The sequence below is a fragment of the Gobio gobio genome, assembly GCF_949357685.1.
Source record: "Gobio gobio genome assembly, chromosome: 13".
NCBI lineage: Eukaryota > Metazoa > Chordata > Actinopteri > Cypriniformes > Gobionidae > Gobio > Gobio gobio.
In genome coordinates this window covers 29,157,640-29,178,760 of record NC_137106.1, presented here as the reverse complement: position 1 = coordinate 29,178,760, position 21,121 = coordinate 29,157,640, and the positions used below count along the sequence as shown (strand labels likewise).

The window sequence follows — 21,121 nt, the reverse complement described above, 5'->3', positions numbered from 1 at the left end:
CTGTATGCCACCAGAATAAAATTAAAGTGAAACAAACAAGATGGATTTAAAGTGCAGACTTTCAGCTTCATAAAAAAATATCAAGTAAAATTTAAGGAACTGCAACCATTTTTATACACAGTCCCCCCATTTTCAGGGGCTCAAATGTAATTGGACAAATGAATATAATCATAAATAAAATGTTAATTGTTGTATATTTTGTTGAGAATCCTTTGCTGGCAATGACTGCCTGAAGTCTGGGCTTGACTTACCCTGCTTTCTCGGGTTTGACATATCTCCCATTCTGAAACAGAAAACTCAAGAGTTTCCCTCATTTCAGGGTTAACATAGAGTTTTCATTTAACCTCCTTTCTGAAACGGGCCCCAGGCCTTTTTATGTTGCTGAGCTCAGCAGTGCATTTTTTTTTTTTCTTATAATGTACCAAACTGTTGATTATGTTTAGGTAAATACCTTAACAAAACAATTGTGCCTGTGTCCAAATATATATGAACCTAAATGTATATAAGTAAAACATTATATATATATATATAACATTATATATATAACATTATATAAATATATAATATATATATACAAGTAAAACATACATATATATATATATATATATATATATATATATATATATATATATATATATATATATATATATATATATATATATATATATATACATATATATATATATATACATATACATATATATATATATATATACATATACATATATATATATATATATATATATATACATATACATATATATATATATATATACATATACATATATATATATATATATACATATACATATATATATATATATATACATATATATATATATATATATATATATATATATAATATATATATATATATATATATATATATATATATATATATATATATATATATATATATATATATATATATATATATAATGTTTTACTTATATACAGTTAGGTTCATATATATTTGGACACAGGCACAATTGTTGTTTTGTTAAGGTATTTACCTAAACATATTCAAGCTATGGTTGTCATGGATATGTATATATGGATATGTATAGGCTATATATATATTAGGGATGCCACAATTCTCAATATAATATTGAACCGTTCGGTACAGCCTTGACGGTTCAATACGCGCATGTTAATTGCGGTTTTTCATTTAATTAAGTATTTTTCTACAAATTCTATCATTTTCCTCCATCCCAATACTGAACAACGCGACATACATTCACATCACACGTTAGTGGTAGAGTTATACTCACGGAACACTATAGTTATTCACAATCACGAAAGTTCATTATTTGCATGCGTTTTAAAGCCTTGCCGGTTCATTCGCGTGCACGGTTTTAAACCATACCTGTCAAGTTTTGGATTTGAAAATAAGGGAAATTTTTCGGCGCCCACCGCAAGCAGTCCCACCACCCCAACCAAGCTCCAGTATCCCTTACATTTTAAAGAGCACCTATCATGGCATTTAAAATGTTCCAAATATTGTTTTAGAAGTCCCCAACAACAGTTTTGCATGCATGCAATGACAAAAAAGACTTTAGTTTTCTTATAATATGCATTTATTTTTACCTGTTTTGACAGCGATTCTCAAATGATTCCTTTAGTGATTCACTTTTCAAAACCCCGCCTTTACGTGACGCTAATCTGCGGTGATTGGTCCGATGACCCAGTCAGTTGTGATTGGTATAGTCTGTGCAGATATTTTCGGAAACGGAACGCCCATCAAAGTCTTATAGTGACAGTAATTTGTTAATATGTGTCAGGAGTTATGAATATGAAAACCGCGTCGGAACCGTTTGATTGTAATATGAGCCTCAGCTGATCTCATTCATAAAAAAAACTCCTCTATTCTCCTCACGAAGACTCGCGACAAATCAACATCCCTCAGGGCTTTTAGTTCAAAAGTGTGCAGATGAGGAGACATATTGATAGATTCTCATATGTCTGTGTCAAATTTCTAAACAGAGGAGTATTTTTTATTCAATACTTCCTCAAAATGCGCAGATATAGCCTAATCATGAGCGATTGAGTCTCTTATGTGTTGTTTTCAATTCATACTGGCAGCCGGAGGGCGCTCTGTGCACATGTAGTCCATATATGGTACAGACAGACGAAGAAGATACCATGTGCCATAATAGAAGTCCATAATAAAAGCTTCCTGAGATCGCGAAACATACATTTGACGACTAATAAACACTCAATCGCGACGATGTATGGTTTGTCTTCAAGCCACTTAGTCTTCAAATGCTCATCCTTGGGCAGATGAAAAAAGTTTGCTTTTGAGTCACACTTCAGAACACAGGGTCTCGTCGCCATGATGTTTTCTAGTTTTTACTGGCGTCTTGGAGCGCAATAAGTGGGCGTATCGTATTCAAATAACTTGACAAGTTGACGTCATCTAGTCAGAGAAAAAGCTTCGGTCTTCTAACGATTCTTAAAAATGACTCAGAGTCGACTCTTACTTTTGAAAGAAAATAACTATATATACGGTGCACTGTCATATTTCAAAGTATACAGGATGTTTTTGTTCACTTAGATCTATGTTACACACTACATGAAAGGTACATTTCAAAATTCCATGATAGGTGCTCTTTAAGACAGGTGTTATAGCCCAAATGAAAACACAAAAGGGTATATATAATGAGCATTTATTTAAAGGCTTATTTGCATATTTTCTGTTCATTTAAAATTGCTTGTCTTTAGATTTTATTTTCATTCCACACATTCTTTTCATTTCATATTGCTTTTCTTTTACAGTTTTTCTTTTCTTTTCATTTCACACAACTTTTCTTTACTCTTTTAGTGAGTTATTGTACACATTTGTTGCAGACTTTGCATTTTTTAAGACTGTTTTGGAAGGAGTGTATTTGTGGGCTGGGCCAGAGTGGTTCATTTTACATGAGAGTAGAGCACAAACAGTTCTGTTGTCTAATGTCATCCTATTCTCTGTAACAATCTTCCGCACCATGCTAAATACCCTTTCTGAACTTGCATTGCTATGGGCAGGGCTCGACATGAACGCTTGTACGCCGGGACAAGTGGATTTTATGAAGGGGCAAGTGAAAAATAATTTTACTTGCCCAACAGAGAAGTATCCTGAGTAAAATGTCAAAACAAAAAAACAACCAGGGAATCACCAAAGTGCAATAATTATTCTGCATTCAGTTAGTGTAAGTGGCGATCGATAGTGGATAATATAAAACGAACTGACAAGGTTGTGCTGTTGAGGCTCGCGCAGCCTCTCGAAGAGAAAATCGAAAACAAATGAGCGGCGCTCACACACAGAAACTCAGTTAACATACACGGTTAAAATGGTGTAGTTATTATATTTATAACATATGATACAGTTAAGCAACATTACACTAACAAGAGTGTTGTTTTCCAGAATACCATCACGACTGGAAATGACACTGATTTCATACGCCAGTTCCATAAACAATTAATTAACATTAAGTCACTTACATTTTATAATTAAATTCGCTGTCCCATTGATCACGGTATTTACACGAGGTTTTTTTTTCTTCTGTTTTGGCAGGAGAGCCTTAATCTGTCTCTATCGTTACGTCCATCATCATCCGTCTCTGTTTTGTTTTTTTCCCGCGTTGTCACTCGTCATCTGACCTCAGTCACACACTAGCCTCGCGACAACTGACACCTGTAGGCTACTGGAGATGCCAGTTATCGCGAGGCTAGTTACAGTGCTCAGGTTGGAAATGTTTTTGTTTTTTTACTCCGGTATTATTGTTTTTTAATAACGCAGGTTAAAATACGGGAGATTTACAGGAAAATACTAATACGGGAGGACGGCGGGAAAGAAGGGTAAAATACGGGACTTTCCCGGCCAAAACGGGATACTTGACAGGTATGTTTTAAACATGCGCTTTTGCGAGCGCGCGCACTAAACGCATGTCAAACGATGATTACTGGACTATTACTGGAAGTAGTATTACTGCGCTAATAATGTCAAATACACATTAGGTTAATATAAACACAGTCGGTTATGTCTAAAGTGAAAGTAAAATCGGCGTGTGTCTGTATTAGATGCACGGAGGTCTTTTAAGCAGTGCAGTAGTGAACACGCGGTCCTTAAAGGGACAGTTCACCTATAAAATTATGTCATTATTTACTCACTCTAATATTGTTCCAAACCTGTATTCATTTCTCATTTTTGAGTGAACTATCCATTTAATGTTACAACAACAAAAGACAAAGAGAAAATCACTCACTGCTCTTGACTGAAAAACTTTAATAAAGTAGCTTTAATAAGAATCAGTGTATAGCCTATTTTATAGTGAAGTGTATGTAGTGTTTTATTTTTAAATTTTTTCATTCAATTACATACTTAAATGCTGCTGTACTGCTCTGAGCTGCCAGTGTAAACCTTTATATATATACTTATTTTATATTATACAATACACTAGGAATGTGTATAAGGGTTTTTTTTAAGTAAAGTTTTAAGTTTAAGTAAGGTTTTTCAATTTTTTTAAGTAAAATAAAGAAAGAGTATTGCAATTAAAAAATAGTCTTTTTTCTCCTTAACCTCTTGCGGTTCCTGTCGCCTAAGAATAGAATAGCAAAAAACTGATGTGACAAGCCATCAGAACCGAACCGAACCGAAAACCGTGGTTAAAAACCTAGGTATGTATTGAACCGTGGACTAACTGTATTGTTGCATCCCTAATATATATATATATATATATATATATATATATATATATATATATATAACTTTGGAATTTTGGTAGGCTACTGCTGATGTTTTTTCTATCAATGGTTTTCCTTCTATTACACATATGGTAATCTGTTCTGTCCTTTGTCTTCTTTTTAATAAGACTGACACCAGCAGGACTGTGCAACATTGATGTAGATGGGGGTTAAAGCTTTGACAGCACCTCTGGAATGGATGGAGATCAATGCGTCATGCCCTGCAGCAGCAACAACTCGACCAGCCGCATGTGATGTGGGCTGCCGTATAATTTCATTTCACGCTCAGGATCTGAGTGCTACCTCTCACACGGAGAGACAGACAGACAGACAGACAGACAGAGAGAGAGAGAGAGAGAGGAGTTGAGAGAGATGAGAACCACAGAAGATGGAGTGGCTGTTGAAAATAAGGAGACGAACGCGAGAAGGCTGACAGTGGATGAAGAGAGTAAAGAAAAAGGGATGTGAACAATACAGTGAGAACAAGAGTAAATGAAGGTTATGAATTTCAAACTACAGACATCCCACAGTGCACAAAAATAATCTTAATCCTTAATCCATAATTAGTCTGCCAGTTTGTTAACCATAAATCTAAATAATTAGAGAGGTGATTCAAAAAAACGATTTCAATGAGGTACAAAAATAAACTTGCAGTAACTGAAACACTGGAGACATTTAAATAAACATGTGGCTTTAAGAATGATTATATAAGTTTACTGGAAAACAAGAAAAAAAATATTTTTGTAGTGCAAATGAGGGAGTGAGATTGTCCATAAATTATTAATATCAGATACGCAACACCCTGGAAGAGCTAAAATAAGACCAGTTTTAAACGTTCTTGAAGTAATGCGCTGTTTGTGCTACAAGTTTGGTATATCAATGCATGGAAGCGGCACTCATTTTGACTAATGATAATATAAAAAAAAAATTATATTCTAATATTTCCAGTATGATTTACTGTGGACATTAATATGGGTTCTGGAGATTTTCAAGCTAAAGAAATGCCATGTTTTAGTTTATACTACTTGCATTTATTCCAAAGTGACAGGTTTCATTTGAACTCCATATGACCAAAAAGTACAGCATCAACTTAGTGCCCTAAAGTTACAAATATGATATATTAATAAAATAAGACCAACTAGCCCATTGCAAGGTAACTGGAGATTACACTCAGACTCTTACAAAGACTTCCAACACTTGTGAAGAGATGACAGGACTTCAGATGATAAACTCTGAATCAACATACAAAATTGCCAAATTTCCCAATTATTGAAATCATTGCTTTAACGTTGTTTCTGCTTAAGTGAATACATGATGTTAGCTAATTGCATGATTTGTATTATCTTAGAACTGTACAATGCAGAAACATGCATTTTCTGACAAGCTTCTTTGAAACGTTATGTATTGTGATAAGTGTTATACAAATAAATGTGTATTATAAAAATGTATATGTAGTGAATAAATAGTAAGAACCAAACAAGCATGCACAACAGTAATACACCAGCTTCTTATTATCAAAAGAACATCCCAGACATACTTTACAAGCATTTACCAACCGAACTATAGAAATTAAACGGGAATTCTTCAACTGAGTTGAACCTCATACTGTTTCCGGAAACAGTCTCCAACAGGAAAGAACTCCCAGCAGCGTTCCTGGAACATCTTCCACACGTATGATTCCTGTTGTGTTAAAGAGTGCAGCAGTCAAAATATTTTAAAACATTAAAATGTTTTCTATTCTTAGTGGTATTTTGAGCAAATAAATGCAGCCTTGGTGAGCATAAGAGACTTCTTTCAAAAACTTTTTGACAAATCTTACAGACCCCAAATTCAAAGATAATGTTCAATGGTTTCACATATTATGTTGTTGTTGTTTGCTTATTAATATAGCAAAACCACCAAGGTTGAACCAAAGTGCTTTACATAATATCAGTATAAAAGTAGCAAACGGACAGTAGTATCAAAATTATTATTTTTTGTTCAAAAATTACACATGCAACAAATCAAACATCATACACACCTAGTTTAACTATTGTATGCTGCCAGAACTAGGTGAGATTTTAGCAGATTCCTAAATACTGATAAGGATATAGCAGATCTAATAGGTAAAGGCAACTCGTTCCATAATCTCTGTCCCATAACTGCAAGAGCACGATCGCCTTTTTGAAGGTGAATTGTTCTTGGTACTGTAAGTAGTTTTTGGTTTTCTGACTGCAGGGCTCTAATGGGATTATAAGGAATCAATAGGTTTGTAAGGTACATGGGGACCTGATTATTTTAAGCTTTATATACAAACATTAAGATATTTAAAGGGATAGTTCACCCAAAAATGAAAATTAGCCCATAATTTACTCACCTTTTTCTGAAGTCCATAAAAAGTGCATCTGCCCATCAAATAACTGCTCCACGCGGCTCTGGGGTGTTAATAAAGGCCTTCTGAAATGAATCGATGTGTTTGTGTAAGAAAAATATCCATATTTAAAACTTTATCACGTCAACTTTCGGCCGACCGCCTTCCCTGTTCAATTTATGGAAAAAATGTTGAAAGTTCCTCTGCCGATCGAAAGACTAATGCGACCAGGTCCGCTCGTCATGACGTCACGCACGAATCTTGAGTTTCACTTTCAACATTCAACACTTTTCCACAGAAGGCGGTCGGCCGAAAGTTGACTTGATAAAGTTTTAAATATGGATATTTTTCTTACACAAACACATCGATTCGCTTGAGAAGGCCTTTATTAACACCCCGGAGCCACGTGGAGCACGTTATTTGATGGGCAGATGCACTTTTTATGGACTTCAAAAACGGAGCAACTATGAATCCAATTCTAATGCTTGGATTAGCCTGGACTTTTGTAATATAACTAGGATTTTATGCGTCTGAAAGAAGAATGTCATATACACCTAGGATGACTTGAGGGTGAGGATATTATGGGCTAATTTTCATTTTTGGGTGAACTATCCCTTTCATTCTAAAATGAACGGGGAGTAATAGATTCAAATTTCCTAACCCTCTTTAAGAGCCTTGCCACCGCATTTTGCACAGATTGCAGGCATGCCAGAGATGCGGCGGAAATGCCACCATAAAGAGAATTACAATAATAAAACAAAAATTACTTTATTATCAAGCACACATCTTTCACTCTAAAAATGTCCATCTATCTTTTTTCAATAAAGATTCATGTTGTACCTGTCCAGTATGTTCTGTTATATCCTTATTGATGAGATACATCAGAAAGAACCTAAAGGGCAAACAAAACACAAAACAAATGTTATCCATTTTCAGTGAATAAAAATAGAAATACAACTCCTATTTTAACAGGCTAAACTTTGTTGCCATTGTTTGGATTATTAGGATTCGATTAACAATATTATCATGTTTTTGGTTACAGTACTTTGCAAATACAATGATATTCATTAAAAAACTTTTTTATTTATTTATTTAACCAGGAAGGTCCCGTTGAGATTCAATATCTCTTCTACCAGGGAGTCCTGGAGACCCTGAGATACCATGTAAATACAAAAGTATATGTTAATCATACATTCATATTTCATTACCATCGTGGCACCACCACAGTACCTTTTTTTGTCAAGACATGCTCTCTGTCCTGACCAGCTGCACAAAAGACTTATTTTCCACCAGAATACTGATGTCACAACAGCCTTTAAAATTGTGACTGAAAAACATGACGTAAATTAGGCAAAAGTGACCTCTGACCTTTATCTCAGTTCTCTAGTACTCACAGATAATTGGCCAGGTTGTGTTCTTGCAGTGTGTGCGACTCGAAGCCATGGGGCACCGTGTCAAAGTACTCGCTCCCAATGCCACAGATAAAACACTTAGTCTACAGAAAGAAAAACAGACTTAATGGCACGCCACATTCGCTGTTTAATTATAGATGATCAATTAGCATAAAACCAACGTCTAGTCCGAAGACTGTCTGGCAGAGATTAATGATGTATTTACTAACAGAGAAATAAAATATTAACTCACAAGTACAGTGTAGCTCTGATTTATAATTAAAGAAATGTTTGGTTTTCGATAAATTAATTCAGTGTGTTAACTGGAACACAAGACGACAGGTGTCATAAATCTGAACGGATTCAGGATGTAGCATGGTGCTAAATTAATCAAATCTGAACTCACCTCCATGTCCTCTTTAACCTGCTCCTGCTGGTCTCTCAACTCGCCAAATGCATCAATGATCAGACCTTTCAAATGATATGACAACAGAGCAAGTCACTAGTCACATGCACAATTAAGTTGCAAAAGCCAAACATTTGAATCATGAGTATTTCACACTCCTCTAGCCTCACACAGTCCTCAGATCTCTTCCCATAAACCCCTCTCAGCATGTGAGAGCGGGATCTTTTAATGAAGCTCTCCAGCGCTGCTCAGCATGACTCGAGTTAGAGGACAAACTAAATAATTAAACCCGAACACTTCGGCTCATTGTCCTTATTGAAATTTGGTGCACACTTCAGTTTTTTGCCATTTCACTAAAATGACTCTCGAAATCTCTCTATCACTCACCCTGGATGATGGCGAGGAGGATGACGATGACGAAGAAGAAGAAGGTGATGTCGAAGATGATACGAAAGAACTCAAACTCGTCACCGGCCGGGTCTTCGATTTCATCTCCGATTCCTCCTCCGGCTCGCACGCCAACGTACATGTGGAACATGTAACACTAAGCACACATACAGAATTATTAACTTTTTTGCTTTATTCATGCACCAAAACAGTAATACGTTTGTTTTATGGGTGAATGACATGACGTGCCTATTTTTGTGTCCAAATGCATTATTTCCTTTTAAAATAATTTGATAAATTCATAACATATGTCACTTAATTCTATTTAGTTTGAATTCATTTTTAGTACATTTAAATAATACATATTATTTTATGTTTTGTTATCTTAAATGTCCGAACAAATTAACAGATTAAAAAAACTATTTAAAATGATGCCTTAATAATACAAAATTTAAAACCAAATAATACCATGGCATCATTTTAGGTTTGAAACATTTCATATAAACAGATTTTATAAATACCAGTAGTTTTAAAGCTATTGAGATCATTGAAAAATTGTCCAGCATTTTGTATATTCTCAAATGTCAGGGTGGCACAACTGCAAACGTGGCTCTTTTATTATGAATTGACAAGGTAATAACTGATCCTTGGCAGAGTGAAAAGGTTTGTAGATCGCTCTCAAATACTGGTAAAAACTGCTCATTTCAAGTATGGGTAGGTTGGTACACTTTCCATGTCGGGTGTTACAACTACAGTATAAATACAAACAGCTATTTGGTTGTACCACCTGACATAAAAAGTCAAAAATAAGTTTAAATAAATGTTAACAACTGAAACTTTTTAAAACACATTCTTCATGACTCAAAAATATGAGTTACATCCGTTTTCAAAATATTTTTAAAGCTTTATTTGTCAATGAACTTTATATAACCATTTCCACCACCTTTATACGTTACTGTTATATGTATAGATTTTATATGTAACTTATGTATAATGTGAATGGATTCTGCTATGATCGGCTAACATTTTAACATGTGATGAGTAACAACACCCCTACTAGGCTGCTGAATACTGGATAGGAACTAGCTTTTCCTAACTATTCATCAAGGATGCATTAAATTAAGATGTTTAATTCAATGATCAAATATTCCAGAATTATTTTTTTATCAGGGTTTCCACAACTTTTTAACATTGATAAAAAGAAAAGTATTCTTCAGCACCAAATCAGCATTTTAGAATGATCTCTGAAGGATCATACGACATTGAAGACTGGAGTAATGATGCTGAAAATTCAGCTTTGCCATCACATGAATAAATTACATTTTAAAATGATATTACTGTTCCCTTTCGAATGGGAACTCGCACTGCGTCTGAACAAGATGTTATGGTGTTCCATATAGCATCTTGTTCAGACGCAGTGCCTCGTCCCCTTCTCGGAGAACCTATGATTTTTTTGGAGGGGTCAAATAAATCCAGTCTTGGTGAGCATAAGAGACTTCTTGCAAAAACATTTAAAAAAAAATCTTCCCAATCCCAAGCTTTTGAACGGAAGTTTATGTTAATGCTCTCATGTTTCTGAGATCAATACCATGACTATTTCTAAACCTAAGAGATAGATAGACATTGGGCTACTCACTGTGAGCATATCCTCACATTTCATGTCCACTGGTTCACCGTCCTCACTCTTGTTGTAAAACTTGCGGAAGAAGTTAAAGGCAACCACGGTGTAGAGATACACGACCACGGCCAACAATCCCACGGTCAAAACCAGCTGAAACACAGACAACAGCCTTTCTTCGCAGACATACAGTGACTCAAAAATGTGGACAGTGTCACGCTTAAAAATGTATGAATGTTACTGTATTAGATGACAACAAGAAAATAAGAAACCACCTGGCACTTATTTTAAAGAAAGATGGTACAATAATATATATATATATATTTGCTGGTTTCTTGAGCATAAAATCAGCATAGCCATCACAGGAATGAATTACATTTTAAAACAGATTAAAATAGAAAAAAGAACATAGAAATATTAACAAATATAGATAAAACATGTCCAGTTAGTTCTAGTATATTATTTATTTGTTACATAGTATAATGACATTCATATTTGTGTGACTTGAGGGTCTAAACACATTTTGGGGCCACCGTACATCCACACACACCTGTTTGGTGTAGTACCTGTTTGCCATTATGTGTAACAGATGATAGTATGGTGCGCAGTGTTTTGAAGCCCATGGCGATGTCTAGCAGGTGCGCAGCGAAGAAAAAATTGTTATAATGACCCAGAACTGACACAAACATATACCAGGCCAGGTAAAGGAAGGACTGAGAGAAAGCAAAACACAATTTCATGTTAGATTTGGCTCACTGACTCCTTCTGTTTTAACACTTTGAGTGTTCAAAGAGTCACAAATCTTACATTGTTGGTGAAAACCACTCCCAGCTTCCATATCTGGTACTTCACATCAATGGTGTTTAATCTGAAGCTGTGAAAAAATGAGAATGATTTATTTGATTTATTTTAAGCATATCGCATTGAACACTGCTGCCATCCTCCGGAACTCATTTTTTTCATTGTCAGTCTGAAGATGAACTGATTGGGCTGTTTCTCTGAACAGAAGCTGGTTTGGTTGGTGAAATTATTATAATAAATCAAAGAAGAGGGGTCTAACTCACAGGGCAGTGATGGCACCCTTTTGTACAGGTCTCTTCCTCTCATGAGCCTCTGAGCTGAAGTCCAGAGCAGCTTTATCCAAACCCAGAAGATCACTGACGCGTGCTGATCCATACAGCTCTCCATATTTCGCCATTACCTGCAGCACGGAAAGCAATAACAGAATGAATCAAAAACAGAAAAACAGTTTGAACCTCCAGCTCAAATAACACAGCTTACTGTACCACATCAAAGGATTGGATCATTATTACTGGTGCTGCACCCAAGTATTATGTTTGGCACGCAATTCATCCAACACTGTTCGTGCAGCAGACACGAATGATATCTCAGACCAGGCTTACTGTTGAGAGGTCTGCTGTTGCTTTTCTAAGGCACTGGATTTACGATTTCCACATGGCAGATGATAAAAAAGGAAGCATCTTATAGACTAAACCTCTCAATTCATATGGATTAGTTTTACAATCTCTTTTAGCGTCAAAGTTTTAGTTGCATAGCTGTCAATGGCGGGACAGAAAGCTCTCAGATTTCATCAAAAAAATATCTTAATTTGTGTTTCGAAGATGAACAAAAGTCTTACGGGTTTGGAACGACATGAAGGTAAGTAATCAAAAACAACTCTTTTGTGTTGTGGCACAGAGGAAACAAGCACTTACGACCCATGTCTCAACAATAATGGGGGAAGACGAACCTGACAGAAGTGACTGCCTCATTCATAATAACTAAATTATATGTTATGCATACTACAGTGCAGTGATTGGATTGAATGAGCTTTATGTCATGAATATATGTCATGAATATATGTCGAGAATCGCTCGAAACGGTCGACTTCAGCATGTTCGACCAGCCCATACTTGGGCTGAAAGTACACAATGACGTCAGATTCTGTGACGTTGCTCCGACTCAGCTTTTCAAACCGGAAGACAGAAATGGCTCTGAAAAATGCAAAAATAACTATTTTTCACTTGAGTACCTTTAGTGTTTTCAATGATGTGCAGCCTATACATATCTGTTTACATCTCAAAAAAAGTGTTTTGGGGTTTCATGACTCTTTAAGGGTTTGGAACAATATGAGGGTAGGAGTAATTAATGACAGAATTTTCTTTTTTGGAATTTTCAATGTCATATAGAAGGGTCGGCCAGTAAATAATCACCTAGAAACCATTTCGAACAATCACCCACAACACCCTACTATCATGGCAATGAGGTGACGGCATTTTTTTCTCTTTCAGAAAATGTAGAAACCTCTTCAAATACAGCAGGAAAAAAAACTAAAATGAAAAGTAAAAATCTAGTTAATATTAAAATTAGGATAAGAGTCACAGATGTTAGAGTTTTGAGATACTTTCGTATTATGATGTTTTTAAACGGTCAAAACAGTTCTGAATGTACATTTTAGAACTGACAAGTCAGTTTTACACATTCAGTTTTTAGAGTTAAAATGGTTTTTTTTCCCCAGAAAATGTCAAATCTGTCAAAATACAATTAAACAGAAAAAAAGAAAAGTAAAAATGTTGTTAATATTAGTATTAACGGGTTAGTTCAACCAAAAATAAAAATTCTGTCATTAATTACTCACCCTCATGTCGCTCCAAACTGGTACGACCTTCGTTCATCTTCGCAACACAAACTAAGATATTTTTGATGAAATCCGAGAGCTCTCTGACCCCTCCATAGACAGCTATTTAATTAACACTTTCAAGGCCCAGAAAGATAGAAGTTTACAAAAATAAACTTTATTCAACAATTTCTTCTAGCCTGTGTCAGTCTCTTACGCTATTGACGCAGTGTAAACAGTGCAGCACTTCCAAAACGCCCGGCTTATCATTGGCCAACGCTGTTCATGTGAGCACCACTACGCATGTGCACGTGTCGTTCTGCTGTAGAACTAGGAAACACTGCACTGTTTACACTACGTCAACAGCGCAAGAATCTGACACAGGCTAGAAGAAATTGCTGAATAAAGTTGTTAATTTTGTTTGGTTTTTGCACACAAAAAGTATACTCGTCACTTTATAAAATTAAGGTTGAACACCTGGAGTCACATGGACTATTTTAATAATGTTTTTACTATCTTTCTGGGACTTGAAAGTGTTAATTAAATAGCTGTCTATGGAGGGGTCAGAGAGCTCTTGGATTTCATCAAAAATACCTTAATTTGTGTTCCGAAGATGAACGAAGATCGTACAGGTTTGGAACGACATGAGGGTGAGTAATTAATGTTTTTTTTTTTTTTTTGGGGGGGGGTGAACTAACCCTTTAAGACTAAGATTACACCAATTTAGACCGGGACTCATTTTTAAAATATAATCTTAAAATTAAGACTATATGTCCTGGTTTCACAGACAGGGCTTAGATTAAGCCAGGATCAGACCTCAGTTCAATTTACATTGAATTGTATGCATTGCATTGTAGTACGCATGCATTGTAGTCTGAGACTAGGCTTGCATTGTAGTCTGTAGTACGCATGCATTGTAGTCTGAGACTAGGCTTAAGCCTGGTCTGTGAAACCGGGGGTTAGAGTCGTAATGTTAGCTTTGAGATACTGTCATACTATGATGCTCTTAAATGTTTTTTTGTAACTTTTAGAGAAGATATTTTATTTGTTCAACTTACCTTCCTTTTCACAAATTTATCCCAATAATTGCTTGGGTATGATCTGAAAACAGCAAAGAAAACAGAATATTACCGAAGAGCTGCAACATTTGTACTGTGTAGTAGTGATAATTCAAATGTTTTAAATCATATAGAAGGTCAGCCATTGCTTCACTGTTTCAATGTGAGCCTTTATAAGGCAGTTATGAAGCTCTTACGGTGTATTGATGACCATTCTGTCCCACTGGCCTTTAATGTCTTCTTCAGAAGGTTGCTCTGTGATGTAGAGTCCATCAAACTCCAGTTTACGAGCCAGCTCCTTCTCTCGCTTAAAAATGACTAAAGGAACCTGTCAGAGGTAAAATTATGAAAAAGGTAGTTGGATGTTTTATACACCTGAGACCATATAAAACAATCTGAGATTTTTAAGCCTGGAAATTAACAAATACATCTTCCATTGAAGCACAAGATTCTCTTTGGATAATCTCAAATCTTGAACAAGAACGTCAGTGGAGAAAGGCATATAGTTCATCCAAGCATCATGATAAACATATTTCACCTGCTATATTGCTAAATGTACCCGGTTTTTCATATATACAGAAAAATATACAGGGATAACCTGGCTTCTCTTGAGACTCCCCTGCTACGCAGCATAGTTAATGATATGCTAAAGCCCGCCTGCACGTTGAAGTGATTGGTTACAAGGTAGTTTGTGACGTCTTTTTTCTACTGCAGTTTGAAAACTCAGCAATGAATTTGCACATGCTTTGTCTCAAAGCATATTAAAAACACCACATAGACATACAGTGCATCCGGAAAGTATTCACAGCGCTTCACTTTTTCCAAATTTTGTTATGTTACAGCCTTATTCCAAAAAGCCTAATTCATTATTTTTCCTCAAAATTCGAAAACAAGACCCCATAATGACAACGTGAAATAAGTTTGTTTGAAATCTTTGCAAATGTATTACAAATTAAAAAATTAAAGCGGCAGGAACTGGGAGACTAGTCAGGATCGAGGGAAAGATGAATGCAGCAATGTACAGAGACATCCTTGATGAAAACCTGCTCCAGAGCGCTCTGGACCTCAGACTGGGGTGAAGGTTCATCTTCCAACAGGACAACGACCCTAAGCACACAGCCAAGATAACAAAGGAGCGGCTACGGGACAACTCTGTGAATGTCCTTGAGTGGCCCAGCCAGAGCCCAGACTTGAACCCGATTGAACATCTGGAGAGATCTCAAAATGGTTGTGCACCGACGCTCACCATCCAACCTGATGGAGTTTGAGAGGTCCTGCAAAGAATGGGAGAAATTGCCCAAAAATAGGTGTGCCGAGCTTGTAGCATCATACTCAAAAAGACTTGAGGCTGTAATTGGTGCCAAAGGTGCTACAACAAAGTATTGAGCAAAGTCTGTGAATACTTATGTACATGTTTTCTTTTCTCGTGTTTTTTATTTTATTTATACATTTGTAAAAAATTTCAAACAAACTTCTTTCACGTTGTCATTATGGGGTATTGTTTGTAGAATTTTGAGGAAAATAATGATTTTCATACATTTTGGAATAAGTCTGTGACATAACAAAATGTGAAAAAAGTGCTGTGAATACTTTCCGGATGCACTGTATAAACATCATCAAAAACTTGATTTTCACCACAGGGGGTCTTTAAGTTTCACCATAAGAAATATAGTGGTTTACTTGCACAGACACGATATTGAAGTGTACATTGTTTGTGTGTGTAACCTTGAGACAGTAGTAGCCGATGATACAGTAGAGTGAGATGAGTGTATGCAAGACAGCCAGGATGCAAAGAATCATTTTCATGTAGCCACTGTTCTCTTCTAGCTCAAAATAAACTTTCTGTGAACCCTTGGTTCTGTCATCACAAAGAGCGATCTCCACATTTTCATCATCACCAATGGTCGATGAAACCTAAAAATGAAATATTTAAATATTTTTGGTCAAATTTAGGTGTGAAAAAAGGTGGTTTGAACTGGTCTAGCTGGTCTCCCAACCTGGTATTCAGTTATTTTAGCTGGTTTCCCAATCCAAGTGGCCTAAACACATTAAAACAGACCAGCCAGACCAACAACATTAAAGCTGATGTTTTAGCAGAAAAATCAATACTCACCTTGTAGAACAGAAGAATAAAATTGATGGCAAAAGTAAGGAACAGAGCCAACAATCTCATGTTGTAGAAATTTCTTGCAAAACAGTTCTACAGAGCAAATACAAAGTACAAGTCATCAGATCACATAAGTGTTCAGATCCATATGGCTAAACATCTGTTAGTACAGTGTGCACATATTGTGCAGTTGGACAACAACGAGAAAGAAGCATACCAGCAATTTGGTCTTCTGAGAGCAGATAATATTCCAAACAGCTGAAACCTGGATTTCACTTTCGTCTAGTTTTGAAGAGCTGAGCTTTCGAACTCTCCTTTTAGACTTCTTTTCGCCTTTATTTTTATCCTCATCACTGCAAAATTTAAATGCAGTATCTTAGGCTTGTTTCACATTGCACTCAAAAAGCAGCACATAAATATTTAGAATGCAATATTAACAGGTACAGTAACTGCATTCACTCTGCCTGCATAAGCAGTGTAAACATTTTTGTGCAGAACCTATTTTTACCAGCATATAGTGCACACAGAACATAGCAGAAAACAGAGGCAGAGTGCATTGTATTCACTTATTTGCATCTACAGTACAGTACAGTACAGCTGCCTTCACATGCTATCGGAATTATCGTAAATACGAGTTTCCTACGTAAAAATTGCACATGAACGCCCTCTGATGTCGTGTTTACCACTGGGAAGTTCGGAAATAATTTTGATACCCCAATTCCCGAGATGGCCGTGTCATAAGCTTTAAACATGGTGGCGGAGAGAACTAGACTGCTGTGGCAGGTGTGGTTTTATAGTTTTTTTTCCCAAAACAGCTATGTCGTCTTGTCTTGACATTAATGTAGTAGCCTACATATTTACATGTAAGAATAATCATATGAAGCGTGTTGTATGTTTGGTACACAGCGAAAATAGCCTGCATTTGACTGAAATTAAAGAATCAGCAGAAAGCGGACTATCTGGAATGTTTATATGGTTATCGGTGCATGGAAGACTATATAATGTTGGTTTTAATAAGATTTTCCCAATAAATAGGCAAGAATAACCTGGTGTCCACCATGATTCCTGTTCACTCCAACAACAAAGCACTTGAATGCAACAAGCTCGTAATCATGACTTCTAAAGTGGGAATTAGGAAATTTTCCGATAGCACGTGAAGGCAGCATTATACACACTATATTTTGCAATATATAGTGGGGTTTCTTTAGACACCATCAAATAATGAGGTGAACTACTCACACAGTATGGTTGAGTTTTGTCACTGTCAGTTTCTGTCTTGTTTAGTTTCTGTCTTGTTAAGTTTTCAGTCTTTTCATTAGGTGTGTTCAACTTGAAGCGGCACTGCACAAACCATCATGTGTATGACATCAAAGTACCGCAAAATAATACCGCATATGCTTTCTAATCGCTCTCGCGGTACTTTGATGTCATACACTGATCGGTCTGCACAGTGACGCTTCAAGCTGAACACACCTCTCGTCACCATTTGCACGATTTCTACTCATTCATTCATTGTCATGGTTTCTTATTAGTCCACACCTGTTCCCTGTTCTGTTGATTACCTTCCTTGTGTATTTAAGCCCTGAGATTTTCTCTGTTCTTCATCTTATGTTAATGTTACATTGAATATTCTTGCTCTCTGTTTATTAAATATATTGTTTATAACGTTCATTCTGCATCACACTTCATCCTTTGGATTTCACAACACGGCAACCCGTGACAAGTAGCCAATATGAGCAGATTTCCAGGTTCGATTCCGATTCATAAGCTCTTACTTTCATTCAACTTGATTCTGATTTATTTGGCTACATTTAGTTTATAATATCGATTTTGTTTAAACTAACATTTAAAAGTTTGGGATCGGGACGATTATATTATTTTATATACAATTCATATAGGTTCTATAGGGCAGTGCTTCAAACTGATTCAAAAAGGCTCATGAGATTCAGACATTTCAGGAATCAGACTACACTGGTGGTCACGGTGCATGTTTTTGATTAAAAAAGTATTCTCCAATTAATATAATATAATTAAGCAAATGCCAAAACGAATTAGCCCTTTGCTAAGCCCCGCCCTCCTTAATTACTGTCGCTACGCCTGACAAGCTTTCGTGCCTGGCACGTCTATTACAGTATGTATGCGCATGTCAGACATTCCCAAGGAGATAATTAGTAATATTTGGCGAACAGGTGAAATATCTGAGAGAGCAAGATAAAAGTGACCACAGTATGCATTAGAGGGATATATCCACAACATAATATAAAACCGATTAGAGAATAATTTTATCAAAATTGAAGCTAAAGCCTATAGGTCCCAGCGCAAGCAGCACCCGCCTCATATGCTGACCATTCAAATGGGAAACACAAATTGAGGAACAGCTATGTTCATACACAGCAGGGTAAGTGAAATTAGGTTAGAGTCGAACTTTCTTCACTAGAGTTCGAATCTCAGGTCCGGCAGGAATTGTCGTGGGGGGAGTGAATAACCAGCGCTCTCCTCCACCCTGAATACCACGAATGAGGTGAGACCCTTGAGCAAGGCACCGAAACCCCAACTGCTCCCCGGGCGCCGCAGCAATATGGCTGCCCACTGCTCTGGGTGTGTATTCACGGTGTGTGTGTGCACTTGGATGGGTTAAATGCAGAGTACAAATTCCAAGTATGGGTCACCATACTTGGCCACACTTCACTTCACTTCACTTCATTAGTCTTGTGGAATAAACACAAGACATTAGCCTGACCACTTTGCAATGATAACATTCTCCTGCTTATATTTATAAATATAAAAATATATATACTCCCACACTTGATCAACTACTTGATCCACACCCGGCATTTCTCCCCTTGGGTTTTAGGTTTGGGGAATGGAAAAAAATTCCACCCTCCCATCCAAACTTTTAGGATACCGGGCATCAGATTTGCACAATCCATAAGCACAAAACACTTCGGCATGTTTCCCTCGCTCGAAAGCTTGACAGACCTTCCGCACCTAGTTACGGTTGCTAAGCCACGATTGGCCTGTGGCGGTTTTTGGGCATGGCTTAGCGAAGGGTCAATTGAAATTTTATTAAATATGAAATATTTGTTGATTTTCAGTGGGGGTAACAGCAATTCGCAACATTCAACTATATTTTATTTAAAAAAATGTATATGTGAATTGTTCAGGGACAGGATACCATACATACTCAAGGGTATAATCAAGAGTATTCAAAGATCTCTTTAGATGTTCCCTGAGCATCCCTTGGGGGAAAGTAATGATTCACTTGAAAGCAGAAAATCAGTGGTGTTCCCCTGGTAAAACAGCAGTTTTTTCTGAGTTTTAGAGTTCAGTTTTCAGAGTTTTATCGTTCCCCAATCTGAAGCACTTACAAAGCTTTCTCAGTCTCTGAGTCCTCCTCTTCTTGCACCTCATGTATATCCTCATAGATTTCAACCTGTTAACAAAGCAGACATACAGTAAATTAACATAAATGGACACAGGACACACTAAACGGCCTCACTGTTTGGACACAAATGCTCAAAGTGGACTTTTTAAAAATTAAAAAAAAGAGGAAAGAGGTCCACATCATAGGCAAACATTTCCAAAAATGAATAGTAATTAATACCATGACTAGGATAAATACAATCAAATGTAACATGTTTGACAGTAAGTTGACAATGGTATACTCTAGACTATTTACCTGACATTTTGAGGTGTTTAGAAATTCATCCAGACTGGAAAGTTGGTCTCCACTCGACAATGTGTACTTTTCTCCCTCCTTCTTCAGACACAAGCCGAAAATATCTGTGAGGAGCTGGGGGTCCCTGGACACTGCAGACAGATCTAGACTCATGCCTCTAAGATTACCACGAGACGAAAACGCACGTGTATGGCACACGTTATTCTCTCTGACCGCTCCTTCTCTGACCCCTGTGGTCTCAACCATGGTAGGATCCTGAAAGTCACCTAAAAGGTCGGCCAGGTTAATCTCTTTAGCCACATCAATAATCCATCCGCTCAAGAAGATGTGGTAGAGCAGATAAAAGCAGTACCAAATCAGACCTAAAAAGGCATGAGTGATAAATAGCAGAATGCTGTGGAAGAAAGAGAAAATCACTGAGATAATACTCATAACGGTTATCTTCTTTATCCGTTTTCTGATGTTCCTTATGGAGAAACATCTTGAGTCTTTGGTCATCCTGTTGTCTTCTGTGAGGTTTTCATTCATCTCTACCTTGTCTTTCTCCTCATTGTCATCCTTAGCTTTCAGTTCCTCTCCACTCTCTGAACCAGATATTTGCGCAGCAAGCTGCATTTCAAAGATGGTGTCTTCACAGAAGTTGACAAATAGCTCCATCTTTTCCTTTTCTCCTCCCTTATTCACGACATCGAAGATGAACTGTCGTTTGCTCTCCTTAACCTGAATCATTAAGAACATGCATTTACAAAGATTTATATAAGAAACACAGATTAGCAAATGATCATT

General features: G+C 36.5%; 1 protein-coding gene across 2 annotated transcripts in view; it reads right to left on the bottom strand.

The window, feature by feature from the left end:
- Positions 1–5,399: 5,399 nt before the first annotated feature.
- Positions 5,400–21,121, bottom strand: part of ryr2b (ryanodine receptor 2b (cardiac)) — an 84,475-nt gene continuing 68,753 nt past the window's right edge. For both annotated transcript variants that reach the window (XM_079833088.1, XM_079833089.1), the window contains exons 88-103: positions 20,336–21,055; positions 20,025–20,089; positions 16,874–17,009; positions 16,663–16,749; positions 16,275–16,463; positions 14,747–14,877; positions 14,550–14,592; positions 11,939–12,075; positions 11,682–11,748; positions 11,441–11,587; positions 10,893–11,027; positions 9,257–9,413; positions 8,870–8,934; positions 8,467–8,567; positions 7,913–7,964; positions 5,400–6,402 (exon numbers count right to left, since the gene is read on the bottom strand). In XM_079833088.1, the coding sequence (XP_079689214.1) occupies positions 6,307–6,402; positions 7,913–7,964; positions 8,467–8,567; positions 8,870–8,934; positions 9,257–9,413; positions 10,893–11,027; positions 11,441–11,587; positions 11,682–11,748; positions 11,939–12,075; positions 14,550–14,592; positions 14,747–14,877; positions 16,275–16,463; positions 16,663–16,749; positions 16,874–17,009; positions 20,025–20,089; positions 20,336–21,055 (2,328 nt within the window). In that variant the 3' untranslated portion in view covers positions 5,400–6,306. The remainder of the gene's footprint in view (positions 6,403–7,912; positions 7,965–8,466; positions 8,568–8,869; positions 8,935–9,256; positions 9,414–10,892; positions 11,028–11,440; positions 11,588–11,681; positions 11,749–11,938; positions 12,076–14,549; positions 14,593–14,746; positions 14,878–16,274; positions 16,464–16,662; positions 16,750–16,873; positions 17,010–20,024; positions 20,090–20,335; positions 21,056–21,121) is intronic.